The sequence below is a fragment of the Clarias gariepinus genome, chromosome 20 (genome assembly GCF_024256425.1).
Source record: "Clarias gariepinus isolate MV-2021 ecotype Netherlands chromosome 20, CGAR_prim_01v2, whole genome shotgun sequence".
In the NCBI taxonomy this organism is placed as follows: Eukaryota; Metazoa; Chordata; class Actinopteri; order Siluriformes; family Clariidae; genus Clarias; species Clarias gariepinus.
The window spans coordinates 23,389,695-23,417,553 of NC_071119.1; the positions used below are offsets into that span (position 1 = coordinate 23,389,695).

Below are 27,859 nucleotides of genomic sequence, written 5' to 3' on the forward strand. Positions count from 1 at the left end.
GAGGTGGCGCTAGGTAGCTTAGCAACACACGGCTAGCAGAGCAACAGCAGGTAAGACTAATAACAATTCTCATCTTGTCCGGGTATTAATCCTGTTGGTGATGAACCCTCACATGCCGGATGTGTTTAATATCTCTGGAGTTAAACACCTCCACACACTCTGAGTGTTTATTCCACCATCCGCCGGGTTGTTTGGTTTGTATTAAAGGCTGTCGGATGTTAGCCTTTAGCACTAAAAAGCTATCCCTAATGTCAGTTCCTGTCCTGATTGACAGCTAGGCTGGGAGTGATTAGAACATCTGTGTCGGCTTTATATCCAGGAGAATATCATGTGTTTTGTGTGTGAGTTGGTAAAAAACAAAAGCTTCGCTTAGATACAGAGCTTTCTGTATTATAGAAAAGGAAGTAGGCTGTGTCCTAAATAGCGTGGTCTAGCCTATATAAGTGCCCTTTATGTTTGTGTAATACACGGCCTCGCGCATACTATCTAGTGCACTATGTGTCCATTAGGGCTGTATTTGGAACGCGCCCCTGTACCTGTTATTAGGGATGGGAATGATGAGTCACTTCCTGATTCGATATTATCACGATACCTCGATTACACATGCGATTCTGTAAATATCACGATGTTATAAATATCACAGTTCGATGTTACATTTTCCCCCCAGATTTTCAGATTTTGATGCATTTTTAAACCGTTAGAAGTTTAACGAGTAATAGAATGTAGCCCGTTCCTTATAAAATTAGCTTTTTCACGTGAAAAACAAAACACAAACTAACCTTAAATACAAGAGTTTAACGTTTAACTATACGGCGCGCATCTCCGTCATCCGCCATGGTTATTATTCCTAAGCAAATAATTCACTCCGGGCTTGATTTGAGGGGCGTTATTAAACCCTTCAGATTTATAATTCTGTGTATTATGTAAAATATGTCATGAAAATGAAATATAAAAAAAAGTGTTTTGTTTTGAGGCTCCAAGTTGATTTAATTAAGCTTATATTTTGTTAATAAAACTGTTCTTTAATATTTTTAATATTTTCCAATAATTTTGAATGGTTAGTTGTAGGTGTAGTTTTAATTTTCATTTAATGTGTAAAAGTTTCAGAGTGCGCCACCTGTAGGATTATAAAGAAACAACAATGTTTTACCTCCTCAAATGCCTCCAAACTCCTGAGACGTGTGTATCGAGTGTGTTTGGATAGAAAAGCGCAGATCAAAAGATTTTAATGAATTAGATTTTTTTTTACAATGTAATGCTATAAAAAACTGAAAACCCACCAATTCTGTCAAATACCTCTCTATTGTTATAAATGTATAAAAAACAATAAATAAAACGACCCTGAAATCAGTGTGGCGCTACGTGATGTACCACATAACTGAATCTATTGCAGACTATTGCAGAAGAAAAAGGCAGATCTGAGGCTTTATACAACTTTTGATAACGTAACACCAAGGAAATGTGATTCTCAGAAGCTCAGGCACTCGGGACAGAATCGGTGATATCTGACACGATTGGTCGGGTCTGAACGAGCTCGAAAAACAACCGATTCCGGTCAGTATCTGATCGATCGGTGCGTCTCTATTGTTATAAATGTAATTAATAATAAAAAAAATCTATTTTCGTTTAGGTAAAAGCCTTCGATCTGGCTTTTTCTCTACACACACACACACACACACACACACACACATCACGAGCGCTAATTAGCCTCACAACTGAAGACTTCAGTAAAATTCCGCAGTTTCTTTATGATCCTGCAGGTGGCGCTCTAAACTGTTAGAGTGAAATGTTAAGTCTAATTAAATGTAAATGCCCTAAGTGTCATTCAAACACTAGCCTGAATGATTCCTTTATTTATTAGTGTGTGATTTTCTGTGCAGTTATTTATTTATCTTTGTAATAATTATAATGTATTTTTTCCAGGAAGTTAAGGTGCCCTCAGGTGTACTGAAGAAACGCCGCGCTCAGTGCCGCCGCCATGGAGCTGGCACACAGTCTGCTGCTTAATGAAGACGCCTTGGCCCAAATCACCGAGGCTAAGAGACCCGTCTTTATATTCGAGTGGCTCCGCTTCCTCAACAAGGTCCTCGTAGCTGCTAACAGGGTACGAGCGCGCACGTGAGATCGACACGCTTTTATCCGTTTGTACAACAGTCGTGGATGAAGGGAGCACTGACACTGGAGACCCCTAACGTAACACACAGTTTATGAGCTGTTGAGCGACTTCACTACACATTGATTGTCCAAATATACACGATTTTGATATACACGATTTTGTACCGAGCGCAGAAGGTTTGGAGCGGTCCAACAGAAATGCCTTTTCATGACGCTATATTATCAAAAATCATGAGCCTCAAAATTCTTCGATCTGCCTTTTTTTTCCCTCCGAAATCTGCAAGTGAATTAGTCTCAAACAAACTCGTTACACACGTCTCAAAACACCCTCGGCGCTAATTAGTCAAAAAATAAATAAATTGCAAAATTAAAAGCTGGAGTGAGTCTCTCAACTGTCAAGTTGTGTTTTGAGGCAGCAAAATGTCACAGTTTTTTTTATAATTCTACAGGTGGCGCACGCTGAACTACACACTTGTTATTATGCGTGTAAAAATGTATCCCTTGTAGTCCGAGTGAATTATTAACTAAGTTTGTTAAGAAATAATAATTACGGCGGATGATATAACAGAGATACGCGCTGCTCTGTAACAATGTAGCTTTTTTTTGTTTAATCTAATTTGAAGTTAAATGTTAAACCCTTATATTTCAAGTTAGTTTGTAGTGTTTAAATGCTGCACTTGGTTTTTAAGGGACCAAACTATTGTTATAAGGAACGGGTGACCTTTAATTACTCATTAATTTTTTTTTTTTCAAAATTAAAATTGTAACAAACTCAATGAAAATGTTCCTTCAAATCGGGATGTTTATAGAACCCCAATTTTAATCGATGTATCGTGATAATATCGTATCAGGGGAGATTCCCGTCCCTGCTACCACAGCTTCCGCATGATTACCTGGTGTCTCTAAGAGTGATGTCATTGTGCGTGACTACAGAGCGAACGCGTTTCCCTTTCACCTCTCGGGAGCGGATTAGATCCTGTCTTTGCTGCTCTTTTCTTCTTTTTCTTTTTCACCTTCTTCACAAGATCTTAGAATTAAATTGCTCGTTTTTAATATGTTCTTGAGCAGGTCGATGTGAAGGAGAAGCAGAAGAAGCTGGTGGAGCAGCTCACGGGTTTGATCAGCAGCAACCCCGGACCGCCGACGCGCAAGCTGCTGGCTACCAACCTGGCCACACTGTACAGCATCGGCGACACCTTCACCGTCTTCCAGACCCTGGACAAGTGCAATGACATCATCAAGAACAAAGACGACACGCCGGCATACCTGCCCACCAAACTGTGAGTTGTAAACGAAACGAAAAAAAAAAAGGCAAGAAATAAAACATAGATGTAAAAATTACGCTCTATTTTTCTCTCTATATATGTGTATGTGTGTGTGTGTGTGTGTTTGGTTCAGGGCTGCGGTGGCGTGTGTCGGAGCGTTTTACGAGAGGATGGGCCGCATGCTCGGCAGCTCTTTCCCAGAAACCATCAACAACCTCCTGAAAGCCCTGAAGAACGCTGAGGTGAAGTGGAAACCGCACGGCGCCGCTGCTCATTACCGCCTCGTCACGCCGTTTATACATACACATTGTGGGCGGGGGATGGGTATTTAGTGGTGTCACTCACTCTTTTTAAATCTTTCAGTCTTTTAAATCCTGAGTCGATCCTTTGGTTTCCTTTTTTTCCCACCATTCAGAGCTTTTTGTGGGTCTTAACGAGCTCAAAAACTCAGACAGGTTGAGATCCGCTGCCAGTAGGATGCCTAAGAGATTTTGCTGCGTAGCTCATACACACTTTGATGTACGCACACGAAACCCGCTACACATTTAGAGCTCATTGAGCTGAACAACTTCCGCATCGCGTGTCCTGGACTCAACTCAACAGGAAGTCAGTTATTTTGTGTCGATGGATTTTGATCAACTCCTTCTAAGGGATTTACGCGATAGCCACCAAAACGGGCCGATGCGATCTCAAGACATCGAGGACGCCAAATTGCGAAGGGCTTTTTGATATCTCGCATGACGTTGACTTAAAATTACGCCAAAAAGTGGTTAATAAGTTTCTGTGTGACATCATATTGAGTGACATCACATTGAAGTTTTTTTTCCCAGCGTCTGGGGAGGCGGTCTAAACAAAAAAAAAATTTTACCTTTAAATGATGTCATGATGGTGTTGAAATATGCCCTTTTGGCAGGGTGCTTGGGCCCGCTCATCGCTGCTTGCAACTGTATTTGTGTTTGTTTTTGTGTTTGTGTGTGACAGTCTCAGGGTCGAGGCGAGATCCTCCTGAGCCTGCAGAAGGTGCTGAGCGGTCTGGGGGCCGCAGCCGCCTCGTGCCACAGAGACATCTATAAGAACGCCCGCTCTCTCCTCACAGACCGGTCGATGGCGGTGCGCTGCGCCGTGGCCAAGGTCAGCACTCTATGATGGACTAGATAGATAGACAGATGGATAGATAGATAGATGGATCAAAGTTCCACCTATGGATGAAAGATAGATGAAGAGAGGGATTAAAAATGAAATCAATAAGTATAGAGACTGATGGATAGGATAAAAGTCAGCACAATGGATGTCTCTTACTTTGGTGAAGATGTTAACTGGACATGATGAAATCTCTGTCTCTCTATCCCCCCTCTCATGCTGTCTTTCCCCTTCATTTCTTTCTCTTTCTTTTTTCTCACTGTTTCTCTCTGTCTCTCTCTCGCTGTTTATGTCTATCCCTCTTTCTTTCCTATCTCTCTCTTTCTTTCTATCTCTTTTTTTTTACTCATGTCTGTATTTTTGTCTTTCCCTCTTTCGCCCTCTCTGTCTCCCATTCTGTCTCTCCCTCACTCTTTCCCTTTGTCCCCTTCTCCTTTCTTTCTATCGCACCAATTCTCCCTCTCTCCCTCCTTTTCTCTCTCTCTTTCTTTCTCTCTCTCTCTGTAGTGTTTGTTGGAGCTGCAGAACGAGGCGGTGTTCATGTGGACAGCGGAGTTGGAGAACGTGGCCACGCTGTGTTTCAAAGCTCTCGAGGGATCCAATTACGGCGTGCGCGTAGCCGTGTCCAAACTGCTGGGGACCGTCATGGCGACGGCGCTGATGCCCAAACAGGCTGCAGGTCATCATCATCATTATCATCATCATCATCATCATCATCTTATTGTTCTGCTCCTTCACACATAGTATCCCTGTTGTTAATACTCGTTCTCATCCTGTGTGTGTGTCAGTGATGAGACAGAACGTGAAGCGCGCGACACTGGACGAGGTCCTGGAGCTGATGTCCACGGGCTTCCTGCGCGGCGGCTCGGGCTTCCTGAAGAGCGGCGGAGAGATGCTGAAAGGAGGAGCGTCGGTCAGCAGGGAGGTGCGCGTAGGAGTCACTGAGGTGAGACATCACAGACGCGTCTGATCTCATCTGATCACTGAGCCTATAGAGAGAGACAGTTTATATCTCTAAATGTACGTGTCTCCTGTTCCCCGTCCGTCCCTCAGGCGTACGTCGTGTTCGTGACTGTGCTGGGCGGTCAGTGGCTGGAGCGTAACTTTGCCACCTTCCTGAGCCACCTGCTGGAGCTGGTCGCTCACCCGCGCGCCACACAGAGCCACGTAGAGGCGGTGTACTCGCGCCGCTGCGTCTCGTTCGCCCTCCGCGCCACGCTCGGCGCCCTGCTCGGGGAGAAGGCCCAGATCGCCGCCGCCAAGGACATCTGTCAGGCCATCAGCAAGCAGATGAGGGCAGTGGGTAAGGAGCAAAATGGGGGGGAAATATCCAGGTTCAGAGCACTGCAGAGTAAGTACTCTCCATTTGTTTTATCTCGTTCCTCGTGCGTCTCTCTCTTTCTCTCATTTTCGTTTGCTAATCCTGATTGAGGTGGTTTGGATTGTTTTGGTTTGTTTTCCCTTCCATGAGCTTCGCTCTTCCAGTCCTGTCCGCGCGGCTCATGTTGTGCTGTCACTGAGCTGAAACTCTGTAGAAAAAAAACGCCGCCCCACAGGCTCGGGCACGTCGCGGAGAGGGGAAACGCCCTGGCCGGGAAACGCGTAGGAGCCGTGTAGGAGACGTGGGGATCATGATCACACCGAGCAGGGAATTACCCAGAAATTTGGACATTTTTGGACACATTGTACTTTAATGTTGAAGAGAGGAACAAAAGAGAACAATAAACCTAAAAGTAAAGGCAGGATAAAATAAAAAACAAACAAAAAATAAATAAAATAAATCCCATACAAAAGCATGAAAATTAAATAAGAAATAAAATTGAATACAAGAAAAATTTATGAATTGAAACTGCATTTTAAATTTCAAATTACCATTTTATTCTTCATTACTTCAGTTAAAATGAATTAAACTAAATGAACCAATTAACAAAACAAACAAAACAAAACAGATAAAAAAGCAAATGAAAACAGATAAAGGCCAACAAAAACAGTAATAAATAAATAAACAAAAAATAAACAGAAGAAAGTCATCAAAACCAGATAAAGGCTAACAGAATAAGTACTAAACAAACAAACTAACAAAAGTAAATATAAACAGATAAAGGCAAAAAAAGTAATAGACGATCAAATAAATAAAAAAACAGACCAAAACAGAAGAAAAAGTAAATGAACCTAAAAAGTAATAAATATACAAATAATTAAAAAACAGGACCAAAACAAATGAAAAAAGTAATTAACACCAGATAAAAGCAAACAAAAAAGTTATAAATAAACAAATAAATAAAAAACAAGACCAAAACTGAAAAAGGTCATTAAAACCAGACAAAAGCAAACAAAAAAGTAAAAAAAAAAAAAACTGAAGATAAGTAAATAAAAATCAGATAAAGGCAAAAAGTAATAAATAAACATATAAATAAATAAAAAAAAAACAGGAAAAAGTTAATAAAACTAGAAAAAGCCAAACCACTAATAATAATTAAACAAATGAATAAAAGACAAAACCTTGGAAAAAGAAAAAAAATCTAATAGAATTATGTTTAAAAAAATAATTACAGCTGGAGTTTAAATTATTATTTTTCCCCACATGCTAAATATATATTTTATTTCTAGTTACTTAATTAAAGCCTAATTTAATGACTGCTAATAATTAAATGAGGGAGAAAAATATAATTAAAGATCCACTAAACCTAACGATATTGTGATTAATAAATAAAAAATGAAATGACAACACGCAGCGTTAATACTGCACATGAGGTGTGTAATAAAGCGTTTGTGAGAACACACACTATTACAGAGCACTCTGTAGGGTAATTAGGTTTCTCACGTGATTAGATTTGGTCTCGCTCTCCTGAAGAAGCCACACGTGACAGCATTTCATGCAGCCGGACTTCACGCTGAAACGAATCGGGACCGCGCCGCGTCAGCGGCTCTTCTCGTTTTGTGTGATTTATTTATTATCTTCTGGTTGACTCTTACTCTGTGATTGCTTTAAGCTGAAAGATCAAACCTCGTTCTGTCATCTTACATTATTCTACCCTTCACTGCCTTTACATCAGATTTACACAAGGATATTTAGGGCGATTAGTGACAAGTGTGAGGGAGAATATATTTTGGTCATGTGGGTAGATGGTTGTATAAAGAGCTGTGTCATGTTTGTGACCTGTTATAATGTATATACAGTACATGTGCAGGGGGTATGTCACAGTTTGTAAGCAGTGAGTGGAAGAATAATCTAAACGACTGAAGAGAAAGTAAAACTATCTCTTGATTCATGTTAATATCTGATTACAAATCTGATTCGCGTGCAGACTTAAAAAAAAATAAAATTTTGCGATGTTGATCAGAGGAAACTCAAAACCACTTGTTTTTCTTCCGTCCCCGTGCACAGAGGCGGTGGTGAGCGACAGCAGCGGGGAGAACAAGGGCACGGCGGCCGACGTCTCCGCCAGCCAGCACATCATGGTGTGCGCCCTTAAAGAGCTGGGCAGCCTGGTGCAGAGTCTCAGCGCCACGGCCGCGCCCCTCATCCAGGAGCCGTCTATCGGTGAGAAAGACCCGAATACGAAACGCGTAGAGCCGCGTTCTTACTGTGTTGTAATAATAATAATAATAATCCGAACCCCCGCGTTACAGGCCTGTTGGAGACGGTGATGTCGGTGCTCCTTCACCCCAGCATGGCGGCTCGTCTGGCGGCCGCCTGGTGTCTGCGCTGCGTCGCCGTGGCGCTGCCCAATCAGCTGACCCCGCTGCTGGACCGCTGCGCCGAGCGCATCACAGCCCTGAAGAGCTCCCCCGAAGCCGTGAGCGGGTATAGCTTCGCCATCGCCGCCCTGCTGGGCGCGGTGCACCAGTGTCCGCTCGGGATCCCTCACTCCAAGGACAAGGTGTGAATTTAGTTCATCATTTAGTAGATGTGTCTCTTGATTCTTGAAGTCGCGGGGTGTAAAGAGTTGCCGCTCACTGATGTGCTGATGATTTCAGATGGTGGTGAGTATAGCGGAGGACCTGCTGCGCTCCGCCGCCCAGAACAGTCGTCTGTCCCTGCACCGCACGCAGGCCGGCTGGCTCCTCCTGGGAGCGCTCATGACTTTAGGTACAGCTCTCACTCACGTCGCAGTTCCTCCACAATCCTGCAGGTGGCGCTCAAAACTACACAGCATACTGTGTGGCATGTTTGTTTAGAACTGTGTATACGATAGACAATCGTCATATTTATAAAGTCATGATGAAACAATCAGATCAAATCAGCACCTGGAGTCAGGTATCGTGATAATATGGTATCAGCTGGACCTGTCTGATCACCGTCTGATCCCCTCAGTCCAGAGAATTTACATGGAATTAAATGAGGATTAACAATTATTAATTAAATAATCAAATTTCTTTATCACCTTTCCTTCATTCTTTATATTTGTTTCTCTTCTTTCGTCCTTCCTATTCATTTTTTCCAAGATTTTTTTCCCAGATTTTTCCCCCTTTATATTCATTTCTTTTAATACATCTCCCTATCTGTCTTTCTGCCTCTGATAATTTTTTCATTATTGTTTATTTTATTTGTTTTGCCTATTTGTTTTTACTTTCTGTCCCTCGCTTTGATCGTTTACTTTTCTTTCTTTTGTTTTCTCTTGATCTGTCTGTCTTTTAATCCTTTTTTCTTTCCATCCTTTCCAATCATTATTTCTCATTGCTTTTCTTTTTTTCTTTCTTTCTTTCTTTCTTTCTTTCTTTCTTTCTTTCTCTCTTCTTCTGTTTAAAGGATTTTTCATCCTTCAATTTTTTTCATTATTGTTTATCTTGTTTGCTTTTCTGTTTTTTTTTTTTTTTATCAGTTGTCCCTCTCTTTGATCTCTTTGAAATCGCCTCTCTTCTTTTGTGTTTTTGTCTTAAATCCTTCCTATTCATTGGTTCTCTTAATGCTTTCTTTTTACTCTATTTTTTTTCATTCCTTATTAATATCTTGTACTACAACTGCCATTTTATCATTTTTAATTATTGTTTAACTTATTTATCTTTCTACTTTTGGTTTTTCTGTCTTTTTGATTTCTTCCTTTTGTATTATTTTAATCTATCTTTTAATCTTTTTCTCTCTCCATTCTTTCCAGTCAATGTTTCTCATTTGCTTTTTTTTTCTTTCCTTTCTTCCTTTTTTTGTTTTCTTATTTTGTCACTTTATTTCATCCTCTCTAGTCATTGTTTCTCATGTTTTTTTTGAGAATTTCTCACAATTTCCATTCTTAAAAAAAAACATTTCTCCTTCCTTTGTCCCCGCTGTTAGTTTCTCTGATTTATAGCGGTTTTTTTTCTTTATTTCTTCCTTTCTTCCTTTATTAAAAAAATACATTAAATAATCCTATAATTCTGATGATTGAGTGAGAGAGAGATGTAATATCTGATTATTTGATTTAAATCAGACTTACTGTGACAGTCTCTGAGATACCCATCAGGTTCAGTTTAGGGATTAAGTCCGGGCCGCTCTTTGTATATCGTTTACAGTCTAGATCTTTAAAAACATAAATATGTATTTCAACAATATAAGCCAAATATGACAGAAAAAATCTGTCAAACACTTAATAAAAAGGTTTGGTTTCAGCTATGTGCCGCTCTGTAAGTGGTCTTCATCTGTACCTTGTGTGTGTGTGTGTGTGTGTGTGTGTGTGTGTCCACGCTCAGGCTCGTCTCTGGTGCGCTACCACCTGCCCAAGATGCTGCTGCTGTGGAGGAACGTGTTCCCTCGCTCTCAGAAGGAGCTGGAGGCTGAGAAGGCCAGAGGAGACTCCTTCACCTGGCAGGTCACGCTGGAGGGCCGAGCCGGAGCGCTCTGTGGTGATCACACTCCGCTAATTAATTAGCCAGTTAGCTAATGTTTAAATTCTCGAATGTGATTGGTCAGAGGGTGTTTGTTAATCTTCAGAACATCAGGAGAAGTTTAGATGATTGATGATCGTTAGCAGTCGTTATAACATAAGGGATAGCACGAGATGACTTTGTCTCATGTCCGAGTCACATCAGATACGACATGTTGATTTCTCTCTTCGTCTTCTCAGCCATGCGGAGTTTCGTGGCTCACTGTCCCGAGCTTCTCACCGAGGACGTCATCCGCCGGCTCATGACTCCCATCGAGTGCGCCATGACCATGATGGCTCAGTATGTGTCCTTAAAAAAACATTCTAATCTGATATTAACTAAAGCCTCAACATTATGCACCATAAATCTGTATAATAGATATCATAAATGTCTGTACAGTGGAACCTTGGATTACGAGTGTAATCCATTCAGGAAGTGGCTCGTATTTCAAAACACTCGTAAACCAAATTTATTTTCCCATGATTCAGATGTGGGTTCAGGAGGTAGCGGTACTGGTTAGGGTTTGGGTTCACAAGGAAGTTCTACTGATTCATGAGTTAAAGGGGTCGTTTGTACTTGATTAAGGGCTGGGTTCAGGGTGTGGTGGTACTGATTGTGATGTGGGTTCTGGAGGTGGTGTTACTGACACATGGCTCTGTCCACAGTGTCCCTGCAGTTATAAAGGTCCACGGTGCTCACCTAAAGGCCAGTGCAGCGATGGTTCGCCTCCGGCTCTACGACATCCTCGCCCTGCTTCCCCCCAAAACATACGAAGGCAAGACATTTCCTTTACTCCGAGCTCTGACCGCGCAGCCTCTATCTGACCGAATCGTTTCTGTTCACGCTGTCCTCACACTGCTGTCTCCTGTTGATCAGGCAGTTTCAGCGCTCTCCTGAGGGAGCTGGTCGCCGAGTTCACCCTGACGGACAACTCCTCCAACACGACCACGTCCCTGCTGCGGTCTCTCTGTCACTACGACGACAGCGTCCTCATGGGCTCCTGGCTGCAGGAGACGGATCACAAGTCCATCGAAGACCAGGTAAGAGAGGCCACGTCTTTTAATGCCTGGTTTAAGCGTATCATTAGCTGGTTTATAAAGTTCTGGGAATGTGTGTGTGTGTGTGTTTTATCAGTTGCAGCCTAACAGTGCCTCGGGCAGCGGCGCCCTGGAGCACGACCCGTCCTCGATCTATCTGCGCGTCCCCGTGGGCGAGGCCGTGCCCGGGCCGCTCCCGCTCGGAGTGTCCGTCATCGACGCGTCAGTGGCTCTCTTCGGCGTCGTCTTCCCTCACGTCTCCTTCAAACACAGGTGAAAGGCCAGAAATGTCAAATTTTTTAGAAATCGCTCCCCCTAGTGGCAAGTCGAAGAACAATAATAAAACTAATTGTGTGATGCTTTCCAGGCTCCAGATGCTGGATCACTTTGCCGAGTGCATCAAACAGGCCAAAGGAGTGCGACAGCAGGCTGTGCAGCTCAACATCTTCACCGCCGTGCTCAGTGCACTAAAGGTAAAACCAGACGACGAGGTGAGACAGTCTGATAAGTTCTCCACTGTACATTAAACAACTTTTCTTTCCTTCTAGCTTAAAAATCAACTTCTCTGCTGGATGTGCTTGGCTGAGCACTTTAATGTCTAATTTATTCTATATGTCTGAGATGTTTATGATGGTGTGTGTGTGTGTGTGTGTGCAGGGTCTGGCTGAGAATAAGAGTACTCTGGGCCCCGAGGAGGTGCGTAAGTCAGCCCTGGCCCTGGTGATGGGAGCCCTGGATAATCCGAACCCCATCCTGCGGTGCGCTGCGGGTGAAGCTCTGGGCCGCATGGCGCAGGTCGTCGGAGAGGCCACGTTTATCGCCAGCATGGCGCAGCACAGCTTCGACAAGTAAACACTCACGGCTACTGCTCGGGACACAAGGAACACTGTACAAATGTCCAGGGTGTTTCAGTGCAAATAAAATAAAAGTGCACTAGTATGGAGCCCCTGACACGGGACATGGGTGGGGGATCTGTTGAAGTGGAAAGAAATTTAAATAACAATCATAGAGATCACGATTCCGGAACAATCTTCCAGTGCCAGAATACGTCTTTATATTATCTTTATATTTTAGGCCAATCTAGAAGTAAGTCTCAGTAATTCTCTCCAACGCACGTGTAACATTAACCTGGGTACCATCAGGTCCGCTTGGCCTTTCGTCATTTTTTTATAATTAAAAATTTTTATTATTACTGATGCTCACTGGACTGGATCGGTAACACCCCACGTTTGCCGTTACTGCCACCTGCTGAACTAAATCGGTAACGCAGAAGAGTCGAGTTCTGCAAGATCTCGCAAAAACTCGACTTGGGTCCACCTAGTTTTTTTTTTCTTCTTGTTTTTTCTTTCTTTTTTCTTAATCTTTTTTTTCTCTTTTTTTCCTGTCCCTTCCACAGATTTTTTCTTTTCAAAAAGTTTACCCCAACCATGTCCTTTTTCTTGGGGGGGTTTACACCACCTCAGATCCTCCAACAGTTTTTTTTCCCCACCCATTTCCCTTTAGAGGCTCTCAGTCAAGTTTCACGAGGTATCACAAACATTTTGTGAGATCTCACAAAACTTGACTCGGGTCCCATGTTCCAGGTTCTTGTTTGTTTGGTTTTTTCCCTCCCATGTCCCTTTTTTTATTATTTATTTTTGTTTTTCCCCTTTACTCAGATTTCTTTTTCAACATTTTTCTTCCACCCTTCAGGGGCTCCGTACAATAGAGTTCTGGTGATATTTAGACATTTGTACCACATTTGTTTTCCTCTTGTTCAGGTTTCTGTCGTTGTCATGTTTTTTTTCCCTGAATAGGCTGAAGTCTGCTCGAGACGTCGTCTCCAGAACGGGTCACTCTCTGGCTCTGGGTTGCCTGCACCGCTACGTCGGTGGCATCGGTTCGGGTCAGCACTTGAAAACCAGCGTCAGTATCCTGCTCGCCCTTGCTCAGGACGCCACCTCTCACGAGGTCCAGGTGAGAACAAAAACAATTGAGACATCAGAGCCTTGACTACAGCAATATCTTCATTACATTACTGTTTTTTTTTTTTGTTTGTTTTTTGTATTGTGGTGAATGATGATTTGTTTGTGTGTGACTCACAGACATGGGCTCTACACTCTCTGGCTCTGATCGTGGACTCGAGCGGCCCGATGTACCGGGGTTACGTGGAGCCGACTCTGTCCCTGGTGCTGACTCTGCTCCTCACCGTTCCTCCCTCACACACAGAGGTGCACCAGTGTCTGGGCCGCTGCCTCGGGGCCCTCATCACCACCGTCGGCCCTGAGCTCCAGGGTAAACACCGTGACTGCAAAGATCTAGAAACAACACTAATGCTCATGTGACCATACCAAAAAAAAAAATCATTATGAGATGTTTTTGTGACCCTAAGCTAGGGCTGGGCGATATGGCTAAAAACTGTATCATGATATCAGTGTTTCATATCGGTCCATATTGATAATTATTTATATTCTTATGACCCATTTAAAATATATAACCATTTTTATTTTAAACTCAACCTTCCTCTGATCATAGTCCCCTCAGTTATTAAGACAGAAATGTCAATAACCATGGAAAACTTAAATAATTTAAATGTAAACATAAGACTAAAGTCACAATGAACACTTAATAATTATCTCTTAACATTTACGGTGCAAAATGAAAGAAAATGTAAGAAATGCTTAATAAAGTGTAATAAAATAGTGCAAAGTGCAGTTTCTGCTTTTGAAGAGGAATCCAGCAGACCAGCATGAGACAACGACATGGCTCAACCAAACGTGATACTGTTACATGATTGACGTTAGTGTATCACTCCCTACGTTGCTAGGTTACCAGAGAGCGAGTGCCTTTGTTAATGCAACTGTCACGAGCAACCGGAAGCGGACCAGAAGACTAGCAGTTAGCCCTTGTAGCGTGGACGGTAAAATAAAAATTATCGAACGTTTTATCGAACACATTTTTTTATTGATATCGATCACGTGTCTATCGCGATACATATCGTTATCGTTTTATCGCCCAGCCCCACCCTAAGCCTCGATATTTAAAAAGAGTTCACTTTTCCAACTTTCAAAGATCGACCCAAGGAGAAGTTTGTCATTCCGGAAGCAAGCTCGTATTTTAAAACACTCGTAAACCAAATGTATTTTTCCCATAAGAAATAATGGCAACTCAAATTATCCGTTCCACAGCCCAAAAAAATAAATACATAAAAATAATTAATACAAAATATAAAGTTAAAATAAAACAAATTACCCGGCACTTTACCTTAAAAAAGACTCGTAAACCAAGACTTGTTCGTTTTCCATGTCAAAAAAATAAATAAAAAATCTTTGCTCGTCTTGCGGAACACTCGCAAACCGCGTTACTTGCAATTCAAGGTTTCACTGTAAATGGAAATAAGTGACATTTTCTCCAACCTTTCTCATGTCTATGTTGAGTGTGTGTCTGTGTGTGTGTGTGTCTAGCTTAAACCTGTGTTTTTTGTGTAGGCAACAGTGTGACGATCTCGACCATCCGCTCGTCGTGTCTGGTGGGCTGCGCCATCATGCAGGATCACTCCGACTCGCTGGTGCAGGCCGCCGCCATCTCCTGCCTCCAGCAGCTGCACATGTTCGCACCGCGCCACGTCAACCTGTCCAGCCTGGTGCCCTGCCTCTGTGTAAGACATGTGTTCATTACATTTTGTTCTTTTCTGGGTGTAAAAAGTTATAGTAGGTGTGATTTATAAGTGTGTGTGTGTGTGTGTGTGTGTGTGTGTGTGTGTGTGTGTAGGTGCACCTATGCAGCTCCCACCTGCTGTTGCGGCGTGCGGCCGTGGCGTGTTTGAGGCAGTTGGTCCAGAGAGAGGCGGCCGAGGTGTGCGAGTACGCCATGAGCCTTGCCAGGAAGGCTGGAGACAACAAGGACAGCGCCACCATCAGTACGTCACCGCCTTTAAACTCCGCTGAAATCGTTTTTGTCCATTGATGATAATAATAATAAGAAGAAGAATAAAATGCATATTCACACGAACACTCTCGTTTGTCCGTCCGCTTTAGACCTGAACATCAGCGAGACGGGGCTGGAAGGCGTCCTGTTCGGGATGCTGGACCGCGAGACGGACAGGAAGTTGTGCTCAGACATCCACGACACGCTGGGACACATGCTGTCCTCCCTGGCCGTGGGCAAACTCTCACACTGGCTCAAACTCTGCAAAGACGTCCTCGCTGCCACCACAGGTGGGTCACAGGGACACGTTTAGCTACGGTCGCCTAGCAACGAGGTCATTTAACTTCATAGTAATATTGCACACTATGTCAGTGTTTTTTGTCTTTTTTTCTGTTTTTGAAGAAAGATATGAAACCTGCTCTCACCGCACAAGCTGAATATTTATAAAGTGTTTTATATGTGATTATAGATAAAAATATATTAAATTATAATAAATAAATAAAAATCTATTCTTTTACATGATAGGTTAAAATTTAGTTTTTATACTATGCCTAAGATTTAGTTTAATGTACCTTGTAAATTATGGTTATTTTATTAGGGTTTTATTATTCTGTGTCGTCACCATTTTTGTCACTGATTTTCTTTGCAGCATTTCTTTCTTTTTTTTTCACGTTTTTTTTTTTCTATTACAATTTTTTTCAAAGTGAAACTGTGCGAGTCGTGTTTTACGTGTACAGCATGTTCCCAAAACATTTTTGAGGGGCTTTTTTTCTGATACAATTAAGCAACATTACACTCGAGCACAACATTAAATGTAATATTGCTTTTAAACGATAGCTTTTATCAACCTATTCTTTATCCTTACTATCAACAGATAAATGTTAGATTTTTATTTTTTATTTAACCACTTATTACGCTCCGCCAACACACATCCTTCCACAACTGGTGGAAATAACTAACTAACCACGGCTTTTAGAGCTGGTGACTGAGAGTTTTTATTCTCAGTCACCAGCTGTAATGAACGATTATTAGAATGTTAGACATCGACTTGGGATGTCGAGTGATACACAGAGTTATTAAACCTCCCAGTCAGACCACTAGTGGGACACCTCTCGTCCAATCAGATCACTCGGTCGGAACTAACAGTCGTAGAATTTATTTTAGATGTGCTTCAATGTTAATTGTAATGTTACTTATTTTTATCCGTTGAACGTATTTTAAGTATTTTGTCTTCATGTTTTTTTTTAATTATTACTATTCTGCGTTGTCTCTCTTTTTGATTTTCAAATTTTCCTAATTTGCTATTTAGTTTTAGCTTTGTTTCATTTCTCAGGTTAGTTTGTTTGTCTATTTATTTATTTATAATTTCCATTATAATTGTTAAATGTATCACAAATTTAAGCTGTGTGAGTAGTTTTATTATTTTTTTTATGTACAGAATGTTTCAAAAGACTTTGGGACTTTTTAAGGGGACTTTTAAAAATTTTCTCTGAGATTCATATATTTATGTGAAACTGGAAAATTTTAGAATAGAAATGAAAAAAGAAAACAAATAAAGAAAATCCTGACTGTTCAAGTCATAAAATTTTTCACAGGTTTAATGAGTTAATTAAGAATCATAATTACTCATAATATTTATGTTTATATAATATGGCATATGTAATAATATAAAAAAGTCAATAAAAATATTTTAAAAAATTCGGGGCTAAGGCTTTAACAGTAATGTTTCTTTTTTTTTTTTTTACCTGCAAAATTTCCTATATCGATGTCTGATCCTTAGTTTTAATTATTCTGCCATAATGGTCAGGTTCATAACCCATGAGAGTTAAAACTCCATCTTTTCGTCTGCATGTGATGGTTGAGACTTTAGATTTTTTACCCGTTTGCCGTCGTTCTCTCGTCTCAGAGGTGGGAGGCGCCGTGGCGTTCGAGGTGGAGAAAGAGGAGGAAGACTCGGAGAAGAAGGACGAAATGGACGATGACATCATGTTCACGGGGCTGGGCGAGGACGACAAGTCGAAACCGTCCGTCGCCCCGCGCTGGGTGACCCGCGTGTTCGCCGCCGACTGTCTCTGCCGTATCATCCACCTGTGCGAGAATGCGGACAAAACGCACTTCGACCTGGCTGCAGCTCGGACGGCCAAAGCCAAAAACCCTAAAGGTGACGCTCGAGTCGTAAACGTTCAAATTCACATTCCTCATGTACCCGTTCAAACTAATGTTCATTCTGTCAGCTTCTTTTAATTTTAGTTTTAGTCCCGGAATAATTGTCCTTGTTAATTTTTATCATATTTAGTCAATTTTATCCCATTTTTGTTTGGTCAAGTTTTAGTCGACTAAACGCCTGGACATTTTGATCTAGTTGTAGTCAAAGCAACCCTCAAGTATTTTAGTCTAGTTTTAGTCTAGTTTTAGTCTGAGGAACCCTTAAGTATTTTAGTCTAGTTTTAGTCTGAGGAACCCTTAAGTATTTTAGTCTAGTTTTAGTCTGAGGAACCCTTAAGTATTTTAGTCTAGTTTTAGTCTGAGGAACCCTTAAGTATTTTAGTCTAGTTTTAGTCTAGTTTTAGTCTGAGGAACCCTTAAGTATTTTAGTCTAGTTTTAGTCTGAGGAACCCTTAAGTATTTTAGTCTAGTTTTAGTCTGAGGAACCCTTAAGTATTTTAGTCTAGTTCTAGTCTAGTTTTAGTCTGAGGAACCCTTAAGTATTTTAGTTTAGTTTTAGTCTGAGGAACCCTTAAGTATTTTAGTCTAGTTTTAGTCTGAGGAACCCTTAAGTATTTTAGTCTAGTTTTAGTCTGAGGAACCCTTAAGTATTTTAGTCTAGTTTTAGTCTAGTTTTAGTCTGAGGAACCCCTTAAGTATTTTAGTCTAGTTTTAGTCTGAGGAACCCTTAAGTATTTTAGTCTAGTTTTAGTCTGAGGAACCCTTAAGTATTTTAGTCTAGTTTTAGTCTGAGGAACCCTTAAGTATTTTAGTCTAGTTTTAGTCTGAGGAACCCTTAAGTATTTTAGTCTAGTTTTAGTCTAGTTTTAGTCTGAGGAACCCTTAAGTATTTTAGTCTAGTTTTAGTCTAGTTTTAGTCTGAGGAACCCTTAAGTATTTTAGTCTAGTTTTAGTCTGAGGAACCCTTAAGTATTTTAGTCTAGTTTTAGTCTAGTTTTAGTCTGAGGAACCCTTAAGTATTTTAGTCTAGTTCTAGTCTAGTTTTAGTCTGAGGAACCCTTAAGTATTTTAGTTTAGTTTTAGTCTGAGGAACCCTTAAGTATTTTAGTCTAGTTTTAGTCTAGTTTTAGTCTGAGGAACCCTTAAGTATTTTAGTCTAGTTTTAGTCTAGTTTTAGTCTGAGGAACCCTTAAGTATTTTAGTCTAATTTTAGTCAAGTTTTAGTCTGAGGAACCCTTAAGTATTTTAGTCTAGTTTTAGTCTAGTTTTAGTCTGAGGAACCCTTAAGTATTTTAGTCTAGTTTTAGTCTAGTTTTAGTCTGAGGAACCCTTAAGTATTTTAGTCTAGTTTTAGTCTAGTTTTAGTCTGAGGAACCCTTAAGTATTTTAGTCTAGTTTTAGTCAAGTTTTAGTCTGAGGAACCCTTAAGTATTTTAGTCTAGTTTTAGTCTAGTTTTAGTCTGAGGAACCCTTAAGTATTTTAGTCTAGTTTTAGTCTGAGGAACCCTTAAGAATTTTAATCTAGTTTTAGTCTTGTTTTAGTCTGAGGAACCCTTAAGTATTTTAGTCTAGTTCTAGTCTAGTTTTAGTCTGAGGAACCCTTAAGTATTTTAGTCTAGTATTAGTCTGAGGAACCCTTAAGTATTTTAGTTTAGTTTTAGTCGAAGGAACCCTTAAGTATTTTAGTCTAGTTTTAGTCTGAGGAACCCTTAAGTATTTTAGTCTAGTTTTAGTCAAGTTTTAGTCTGAGGAACCCTTAAGTATTTTAGTCTAGTTTTAGTCTGAGGAACCCTTAAGTATTTTAGTCTAGTTCTAGTTTAGTTTTAGTCTGAGGAACCCTTAAGTATTTTAGTTTAGTTTTAGTCTGAGGAACCCTTACTGTACGTATTTCAGTCTAGTTTTAGTCAATGAAAATCGTAACAGTCAATCTAGTACAACCCAAAACCATTTTTAAAAGTTTTTCACAAAATAATCATCTTAACATTTTAAAAAGTATCTTTTTATCTGATGTTTTTTAGCTAATTATGTTTATTTTTTACCATCATGACAACTGCTGTGTGTGCATATTTTCATTTATTTAATATTAATGCTGTAGTGATACTGTAGCTCCTTTGGGTCACAGTCATTTGCTAACCTATTAGATTAATATGTTTGGCAACGGTTTAACTATAAAATAAAATGCATCACAACATAATTATGTTAACATACAAAGAGGCTTAAAACTAGGTGATTTTTATGCTGTGCCTTGATGAGTCTCTTCAGGTTTGTGGTATTTTTCCCAGCGAATGTTTCCCACACTGTTTCCCCTCCGATATTACTACACATCAGCTTTTTTGCCGTAAAAGAATGAACACTATCGCAGTGAATTATGTTCAAAATTATATGTTGATTGAAAAGTAAAGACAGATGTTTTATATTTTGTAAACGATATGGCCTGCTGATTTCGTCACCGTCACTGTTCATTGATATCTGTGACGTCTCGTCATCGTCTCATCTTAGTCACAGGGAAAAAGTTCGTCAATCAATATTTTTCATTATTGTCATTATTTTCAGCCGTTTTTTTTTTTTTTTTTTCAAAATCACTTTAATCTCTTTTTTTTTTTTTTTTTTTTTCCTCCCTCACTTCAGGTGATCTGCTGGTGCTGCATCTGTCTGATCTGATCCGGATGGCCTTCATGGCTGCCACAGATCACAGTCACCAGCTGCGCATGGCGGGCCTGCAGGCCCTCGAGGACATCATCAAGAAGTTTGCCTCTGTGCCCGAGCCGGAGTTTCCTGGTCATGTGATCTTAGAGCAGTACCAGGCCAACGTGGGTTCACTTTCTAACCTTTAATCAGTTCTGTGCAGTCGAGATCTCAGCATCTGATAAATATACAGATTATTATTGCTGAGGTTAAATCATACATCATAAGATCCTGTGAAAGACCCGTTACTATAGAAACGACAAAAACGTATTAGACCAAGTGACTGTTATTTTTAAACAATTGACTTTTTTTTTTTCCTTGCCCTCAGGTTGGTGCAGCTCTGCGACCCGCCTTCTCGCCTGACACGCCCTCTGACATCACAGCCAAAGCCTGCCAGGTAAAGCATGAGAGAGAGAGAGAGATACATTCCACACGTTACATTCCTGTTAGTGCATGAGCGTTAAACAGCAACACGGTGGGTTTTTAGGTACGCGAGAACACGTCTGCACGTCTCTGCTCGTCCTTGTGGTCGTGGATTTACGAGCCATAAGGATGTCATCTTTGTGATTGATTGAAATCCCAATAAAAGCCATTGGAGTGTGTGTGTGTGTGTGTGTGTGTAGGCATTTGTTTGTTTTCCTAGCACGCTGTTTCGGAGATAGTCAGTCGCTCATGATCACAAGACGTGACAAAAATGTTAAAGCAGTTTACACCGAATATGTTAAAAAAGTGCAGAAGTTTGTATCCACCCCCTTTTTGAATTTAACACAAGTTGTCCTCGCAGTGCTAGAACGTTTGTACAGTGGATGTGAACAAATCGTGAAAGTAGCGCACGTGTGTTTTGGAAAAAAAATGGACACTTGAGCGCACCAGATACCAATATTTACAACCATGTATAATATTTTTAGTGTGTAAGTAAATGTATAAAACTGTCCGTATGTTGTGTGTGTGTGTGTGTGTGTGTGTTCAGTAGAAATGAGTCAGTTTCAACGAATCGGTCCGGGAGTATGATGACTGTCCTGTAAAGCTGTAATTTCGGAAAATCATCAACTAGACAGAGTTCACAGTCCAATACAGTAGAAAACAGCTCTGAGACAAAACGGTGTCCGGGATTCCCCTCCCAATTTAAAGGCGGGAAGACAACACTGTATAAAATTTATTTTCTTAGGCGCGATTACGGTTTTTGCCCACATGATGGCAGTGTGGGAAAAGAGGACAGAGATTTAGTCAAGTGGATTGGTATGCTTTACATTGTGTATTCGTATCAAAGGTGTATACTTAAGAAGAAATCTGACTTATGAACGTGCTCCTGGAACAGAACTCGTTCATAAGTCGGGGACTACCTGTTTATTAGGGCTAGGAATCACTGGAGACACCTGATAGGATTTTACCATGATTCCTAGAAGCCGATTTGATGTATATTTTTACAATTTTATAAATATTCTGATTACAATTTTTTATATTTTTAGATATTTTCCCTTTGTTTCTATTATATACTGTTAATATTTTAAAATAACACATTCAGCTCGTAGCCTCCGGTTTAACGCTTGTTGCGTCGTTGTCTCAGGTCTGCAGTGCCTGGATCGGCAGCGGCGTGGTGAGCGACCTAAATGACCTGCGCCGCGTCCACAACCTGCTGGTGTCTTCTCTGGACAAAGTGCAGGCGGGTAAAGGCTCGTCCAGCCAGCTGTATAGCGAGAGCGCCACCACCATGGAGAAACTGGCTGTGCTCAAAGCCTGGGCTGAGGTGACCACTATACACCCCAACACACACACACACACACACAAACGTTCAACATGAAATAAAATCATAAAACCAATCACGTCTCTACTACCATCTGACTTTGTCTCTCTCTTTCAGGTCTACGTGGTGGCTATGAAGCTGAAGAAGGAGGCAGAGTCGAGGCCGCCACGCCCGGCGCGCAGTAGCGAAGATGACGAGGACGACGAGGACGTAGGAGACGAAGGCGGCGTGCTCCCTGCGGACAGTCTGATCACGCTGGTGCAGCCCGAGCTGCCGTGTCTGAGTCGCCTGTGGCTCGCCGCTCTGAGGGACTACGCCCTGCTCACGCTGCCACCCGAGTTCGCCAGCCAACTGCCTCCTGAAGGTGGCGCTCACCTCACACATACACACACATTCTGAATTCGGTTTTAGTGGCGCAAAGACAAAATGTTTTTTTTTTTCAGGCGGCGCGTTCTACACTCCCGAGACCATCGACACGGCGCGTCTGCACTACCGCAGCTCGTGGGCTCCCATCCTGCACGCCGTCGCCCTCTGGCTCAGCGCCACCGACTTCGGGGCCCCCGACTGTTCCGACGAGCCTCAGACCGCCACCGTCCCTGGAGTTCCCGGGTTCCCTCAGGGTCCCCCAGCCCCAAGCAAGAGCCACGACGAGCTGGTCAAAGACAGGATGCACCTGCTCCTGGGTACGGATCTTTTTTTTATCTATCGAAAAGTTCACTCTAGGTTAATTTCTTCCATAAATATGACATAGCGAATGCGCGTTCTGTCTTGTCAGGTATCAGTATCGAGTTCCTGTGCTTCCCGAGGCCCGAGGAACCCATAGAGCGGGTGATGTCATGTCTGCTGGCCCTCAGCACGCTGCTCGAGTGTCCTCGGGCTCGTAAACACATCGCGGAGGATCAGGTGAGCAATAACTTACATTAATAACACGGCCAGGGTTCTTTAGAGACACAGGAGACACTCTGTAAGCCGAAGCAGCGGAGAAAGGAAAATAAGGAAGGAAGAATGAATACAGATGAGCTAATGAGCCAACAAATCACATGTTGTCTTTTCATCCAGACCTCTGATATCTTTATGATAATGTCTGATCGTGTGTGTGTGTTGCAGTTGCTGGCCGTGGAGCTGCTGAACGTCCTGCACAGGTTGTTATTAACGCGCGACCCTCCCGGTGTGCAGCTGCAGGTGACGGCTGTGGTGCAGGAGACCATCCGCTCGGCTCACAAACATCTCGAGAAGCTCAGGGGCTCTGAGAGTGAGAACACACCACAAGACATCACGGCACACGACGTCATGTTTGATTATGTGGTTTCACATTGCATGGCGTCCAAAGTCTTATTTCTTTGTCGTGGTCGCATTACTTTTCGTCTTGCGGCATCTCGCTTCCTCATGTGTCCCCTCGTTTTGTCTTGTGGAATCTCGCTTATTTCGTCATGCGGTAATTTTTGTAACGTGGCACCACGTTTCCTCACGTGGCGTCTTGTTTCGCGGCTTCGTCTTAAGGCGTTTTGTTTTCTCATGTGACATTACGCTTCATCATGACTCATCACATCTCGTCTTGCCGCATCTCGCTTCCTCATGTGGCATCAAGTTTCATCCTGTGGCATCATGCTTTGTCCTGTAGTCTCACGATTTGTCTTGTGGCGTAGTGTTTTGTCATGTGACATCGCGTTTTGTTTTGGGGCGTCTTCTTTTTCATCTTCTTTTTGTGGCATTTCCTCATGTGGCATCAGGCTTCGTCTTGTGGCATCTTTTTTTTTTTTTTGGTTCTGTGGCATCATGTTCCTTTTTGTGGCATTGCGTTCCTAATGTGGCATCATGTTTCATCACGCTTTGTCTAGTGGCATCACGCTTCATTTTGTAGCATCTTGTTTCCTCATCTGGCATCTCGTTTCGCCATGTGGCATCATGTTTCATTTTGTGGAATTAAGCTCCGTCTTGTGGCATTACGTTTTTTTTTTTCTCATGTGGCATCCTGCTTCATCTTGTGACATCCTGTTCCTTTTTCTGGCATCACGCTTCATCTCGTGACTTCATGTTTCCTATAGTGGCATCGCGTTTCATCTTGTGGCATCAGTTTCTTCATGTAACAACGATTTTTGTTATGACCTCCTGATCCTATAATCTAACACTACACCATATGGTTACATCACCTACAGTAGATTTACATCACATGACACACTGTTTACAAAGCACATGCATCCTCTGAGCCGTAAACAGACCTCTCTGTCTCTCGCAGGCGCTGAGGAAGGCGGAGAGGGCGGAGACTCCGGGGAGCTGCAGCCTGGGAAGTCTCTGGTGTTCGCCGCCATGGAGCTGCTGGTGTTCCTCCTGGTTCGTCACCTCCCTCAGATCAACACCAAGGCCTCAGACTCCCCGAGTCACGTTCCCACCAAACCCCAGCAGCTCTCTGAGCACAGCAGCCGCCTGCTCGCCGTCACTGTGGGCATCCTGGCGGAACTGCCCTCTCTGTGTTCTCCTGCAGGTACACACACACACACACACACACACACACACACACACACACACACACACACAGTGCTCTACCATGACCCCATGGTACTCAGAGCGCTCTGGTCTCCTTCACAGGGAGCATGACCATCCTGCCGACGGTGCTGTTCCTGATCTGCGGGGTCCTGAGAGAGACGGCGGTGAAGTCGGCAGACGGCTCGGTGTCCCCGCCTGTCTCCGCGTCCCTGCAGGCCATCAAGACCATCATCACGTCTCCGCTGAGCCGCGTGGAGCACATCCAGCAGCAGTGGAGCAGCCTGGTGAGGAGCAGCCTGGCATCGGTGCTGGAGTACTCACAGCCTGGTGAGATCATCTCTCTCACACACACACACACACACACACACACTCTCAGTCAGCACGTACAGTGAGAAGAAACAGTGTGTGCTCATGTACGTCCAGAAAAGAGAGAAATACGAAAACAGACAGAGAGAGAGACGGCTGTAGAGACTGGGGGACACAGACAGACCGTGACAGCAGTGCAACAAAATAGAGACAGAGCTTCACTTCCCCTGAGTATATATATGTATATTTTTTTTACTAAATTCTCATACTCTTTTATTTTACATACAGTAGAACCTTGGATTGAGAGCATAATTCATTCCGGAAGTGGGCTCGTATTCCAAAACACTCGTAAACCAAATTTAGTTTTCCCCATAAGAAATAATGAAAACTCAAATTATTCGCTCCACAGCTCAAAAAAATAAATACATAAAAATAATTAATACAAAATATAAAGTAAAAATAAAACAAATTAACCTGTACTTTACCTTTCAAAAAAAGTAAAAATAAATCCCAACAGATAAGTGTTGCATTGTCTAATGATGCGCGCACACGGTGTCACAGTATTATAGTAAACAGTACACGCGTGCACGCATGTTGATTATACCAGTAAGAGACGAGCACTAAGACCCAGCAGGGAAGACAGTTTAACCACAATTCCACAGCACAAGAGAGGGAAAAATCGATAGTTCAGTTGTGATCACGTGACGCTCGACATCAAAACAAGCAGCACGCGTGATACATGATACTCTGTGCTTGTAAAAAAAGACTTGTTCAAAATTTATTAAAAGTCTTTGCTCATCTTGCGGAACACTCGCAAACCATGTTACTCGCAATCCAAGGTTCCACTGTAGATTGATTTATTATTACTCTTTTTTTTAATAGTTTTTAAAAACATTTTATTCTCTACTCCTGTTATTTTTTTGTGACTTATCTCTAAGCTTCGGCAATACGAAGGTAAACATTCGTCATATTTATTAATCTATTAAAATTTTAAACTCTTCTCTCCTTTTGTTTCTTTCTATCTCCGTTTCTTCCTCTGTCTCTCTGTCTCTGTCACTCAGATGAGTCCCGGCCCAGTGTGGACGAGGTGAGCATGCTGACGGCCGTCACCCTCTTCCTCGTGTCTGCCGGCTCGGAGCTGCTCGGTGTCACCAGCTTACAGAACGGCTGCATGGAGCGTTTCAGGAACGCCCTCAACTCCAGCGACCCTCTGGTACATCTCTATCTCACACACACACACACACACTATTTCTCTTTCACTATCAGGCTCACATGTCGCTCAGACACACGGATATTCATTTCTTATATAATGATACGTATGATTTATATATCCTGTGTGTGTGTGTGTGTGTGTGTGTGTGTGTAGGTGCAGGCGCGGGGTTACCAGCTGCTGCTGTCGGTGTTCCAGCACTCAGCGCGCACCCTCTCCACGCCCTACATCCACGCCCTCGCCCCCGTGCTGGTGGAGAAGCTGAAGGCGGCGGAGTGCTCGCGACCCTCCACCCCGGCCGAGCTGCACGCCCTGCAGGAGGGGGTCCGGGTCCTCGAGGGCCTGGTCGGGCTCGGCGAGGAGCAGAACCGTGAGTCCCGTCTCGCTCTCGTTCACCACTATCACTACAGTGTGCAAAAGTTTGCGCACCCCTTAAACCTATTACAGCGATATTTCAGTGTCGGTACAGGTCGTACGTTCGAATTTAATGGTCTGTTGACCAGCTCGAAAGTTTGCACCTCCCTCACAGAACACGGCAGAAAAGGACAGGATTTCTTTCAAGGAAATACTATTTAAAAAAAATAAATAAAAAAAGACTAATACTTTAAGTGAACAATATTTTAAATGAACATAAATTTTTATTATCAATTCCAGGAGTTCAGCTGCTGGCTCTTCTCGTCCCCACGCTCATCTCCTACCTGCTGGACGAGAACGCCTTCTCCTCGGCTCCGCCCACCTCCAAGGCCCTTCACGAGTTCGCCCTGCAGAACCTGATGCGCATCGGGCCGCTCTACCCCGCCGCCTTCAAGACCGTCATGGGGGCAGCGACCGAGCTCAAGCCCCGCCTCGAGGCGGCCATCAGAGCCAATCAGGCCAGCAACAAAGCTAAGTCAGCGGCCAGACAGGCCACGCCCGCTGTACAGGCCACGCCCACCATCAAACTCAAGACCAGCTTCTTCTAGGAGTTCAGTCAAGTTGTTTTTGGGACCAAACTGGAGTTTAAATAAACAAAAAAATCAAATAAAAACACAATGTGAAGTGTGTAGTGAAGTTGCTGAATGTCCTTGTTGCAGTCTTGTATGAAATATGCACCTTAAAAAAAAAAAGACACATCTTTTTCCTGGAAAGTGTAAAACATTTGTCATTCCAATGATTTGGTTTTATCTCTTTAATGTTTTTTAAATTCTTTCTTCTTCTAAATTTCTTTTCTTCATGCTGTGACTCTGATGATTAAATGTTTGGTCACTCTCTGTAGCGCTGTTGTTTTATTTCATTTTGTTTTTTTCTCCTTTGGACACGATTGTTTATTGTCAAACCCGACACACAGGGATGTGTGTGTGTGTGTGTGATCTTGCTGCTTCATTCCGACTGGTGTGTAAAGAGTAAATCCTCTCTGTAAATATCAGCAGGTATCGAGCTCTTCCCTGTTATTTATTTCAGCATTAGTGAGTTACAGTGAAGCTGCACAGACGTTAGAGATTATTGTTTTACTGTTTTGTTGTTTTTCGTGTCAGTGTGACGGACGAACGCGGCACATCGACCGAGTCGTCCTCAGACCTGCGTCTGACCTCAATAAAGAGAACATTACTGTCCTCGTCTTATTCTGTTTCTCTGGGTGTGTGTGGGTGTGTGAGAGAGTTGTGTATTTTAAATGGCTGTTAATAATCTAGGATCACACAGTTTATTTATTTAGTCTTAAATCCTTGGCATCTGTGACCCAGTCAGTAAAAACACAGTTAAAGTCATATGTGGAATGGTTTTAATTTGTTAAAGGGAATCATTGCTCTATCAAACAAAACAAAACCAAAATAATAATAAGAATAATCAGGATTTCAACAGACTGGGTCACATTTTTAATTTTCTCTTAGATTTCTTTATGAACCTAGTTTGAAATTTAAATGCTTTTTTTATGTTTAAAAGCTTAATAATAGAAAAAAAATTATCCTATTAAAAAAATATA

General features: G+C 42.2%; 1 protein-coding gene across 2 annotated transcripts; it reads left to right on the forward strand.

Annotated features, from left to right (window-relative positions):
- heatr5b (HEAT repeat containing 5B) lies at positions 1-27,491 on the forward strand. Of its 2 annotated transcripts, none has more exons than XM_053479683.1 (36): positions 1-50; positions 1,924-2,104; positions 3,184-3,395; positions 3,514-3,622; positions 4,362-4,511; positions 5,028-5,199; positions 5,309-5,466; positions 5,574-5,871; positions 7,909-8,064; positions 8,154-8,404; positions 8,502-8,613; positions 10,188-10,340; positions 10,562-10,661; positions 11,027-11,136; positions 11,238-11,401; positions 11,496-11,671; positions 11,766-11,871; positions 12,056-12,246; positions 13,195-13,354; positions 13,483-13,672; positions 14,866-15,035; positions 15,149-15,296; positions 15,415-15,594; positions 17,211-17,465; positions 20,099-20,280; positions 20,484-20,552; positions 21,723-21,902; positions 22,017-22,263; positions 22,343-22,582; positions 22,675-22,802; positions 23,007-23,151; positions 24,136-24,381; positions 24,486-24,710; positions 25,751-25,902; positions 26,056-26,269; positions 26,554-27,491. In XM_053479683.1, exons 2-36 carry the CDS (start codon positions 1,979-1,981, stop codon positions 26,859-26,861), a joined length of 6,183 nt encoding a protein of 2,060 aa, XP_053335658.1. In that variant the 5' UTR covers positions 1-50; positions 1,924-1,978; the 3' UTR covers positions 26,862-27,491. The 2 variants fall into 2 exon arrangements, with proteins under 2 accessions (XP_053335658.1, XP_053335659.1); XM_053479684.1 differs by having other exon boundaries at positions 5,574-5,823.
- Positions 27,492-27,859: the final 368 nt, after the last annotated feature.

What these genes read in the sequence shown, in the direction of transcription:
- heatr5b (XM_053479683.1), top strand. Translation starts at nt 1,979, where the DNA reads ATGGAGCTGGCACACAGTCTGCTGCTTAATGAAGACGCCTTGGCCCAA. An exon ending in TCACAGCCAAAGCCTGCCAG is followed by an intron (nt 20,553 to 21,722) that starts GTAAAGCATGAG and finishes TCGTTGTCTCAG; the next exon opens with GTCTGCAGTGCCTGGATCGG. An exon ending in GAAGCTCAGGGGCTCTGAGA is followed by an intron (nt 23,152 to 24,135) that starts GTGAGAACACAC and finishes TGTCTCTCGCAG; the next exon opens with GCGCTGAGGAAGGCGGAGAG.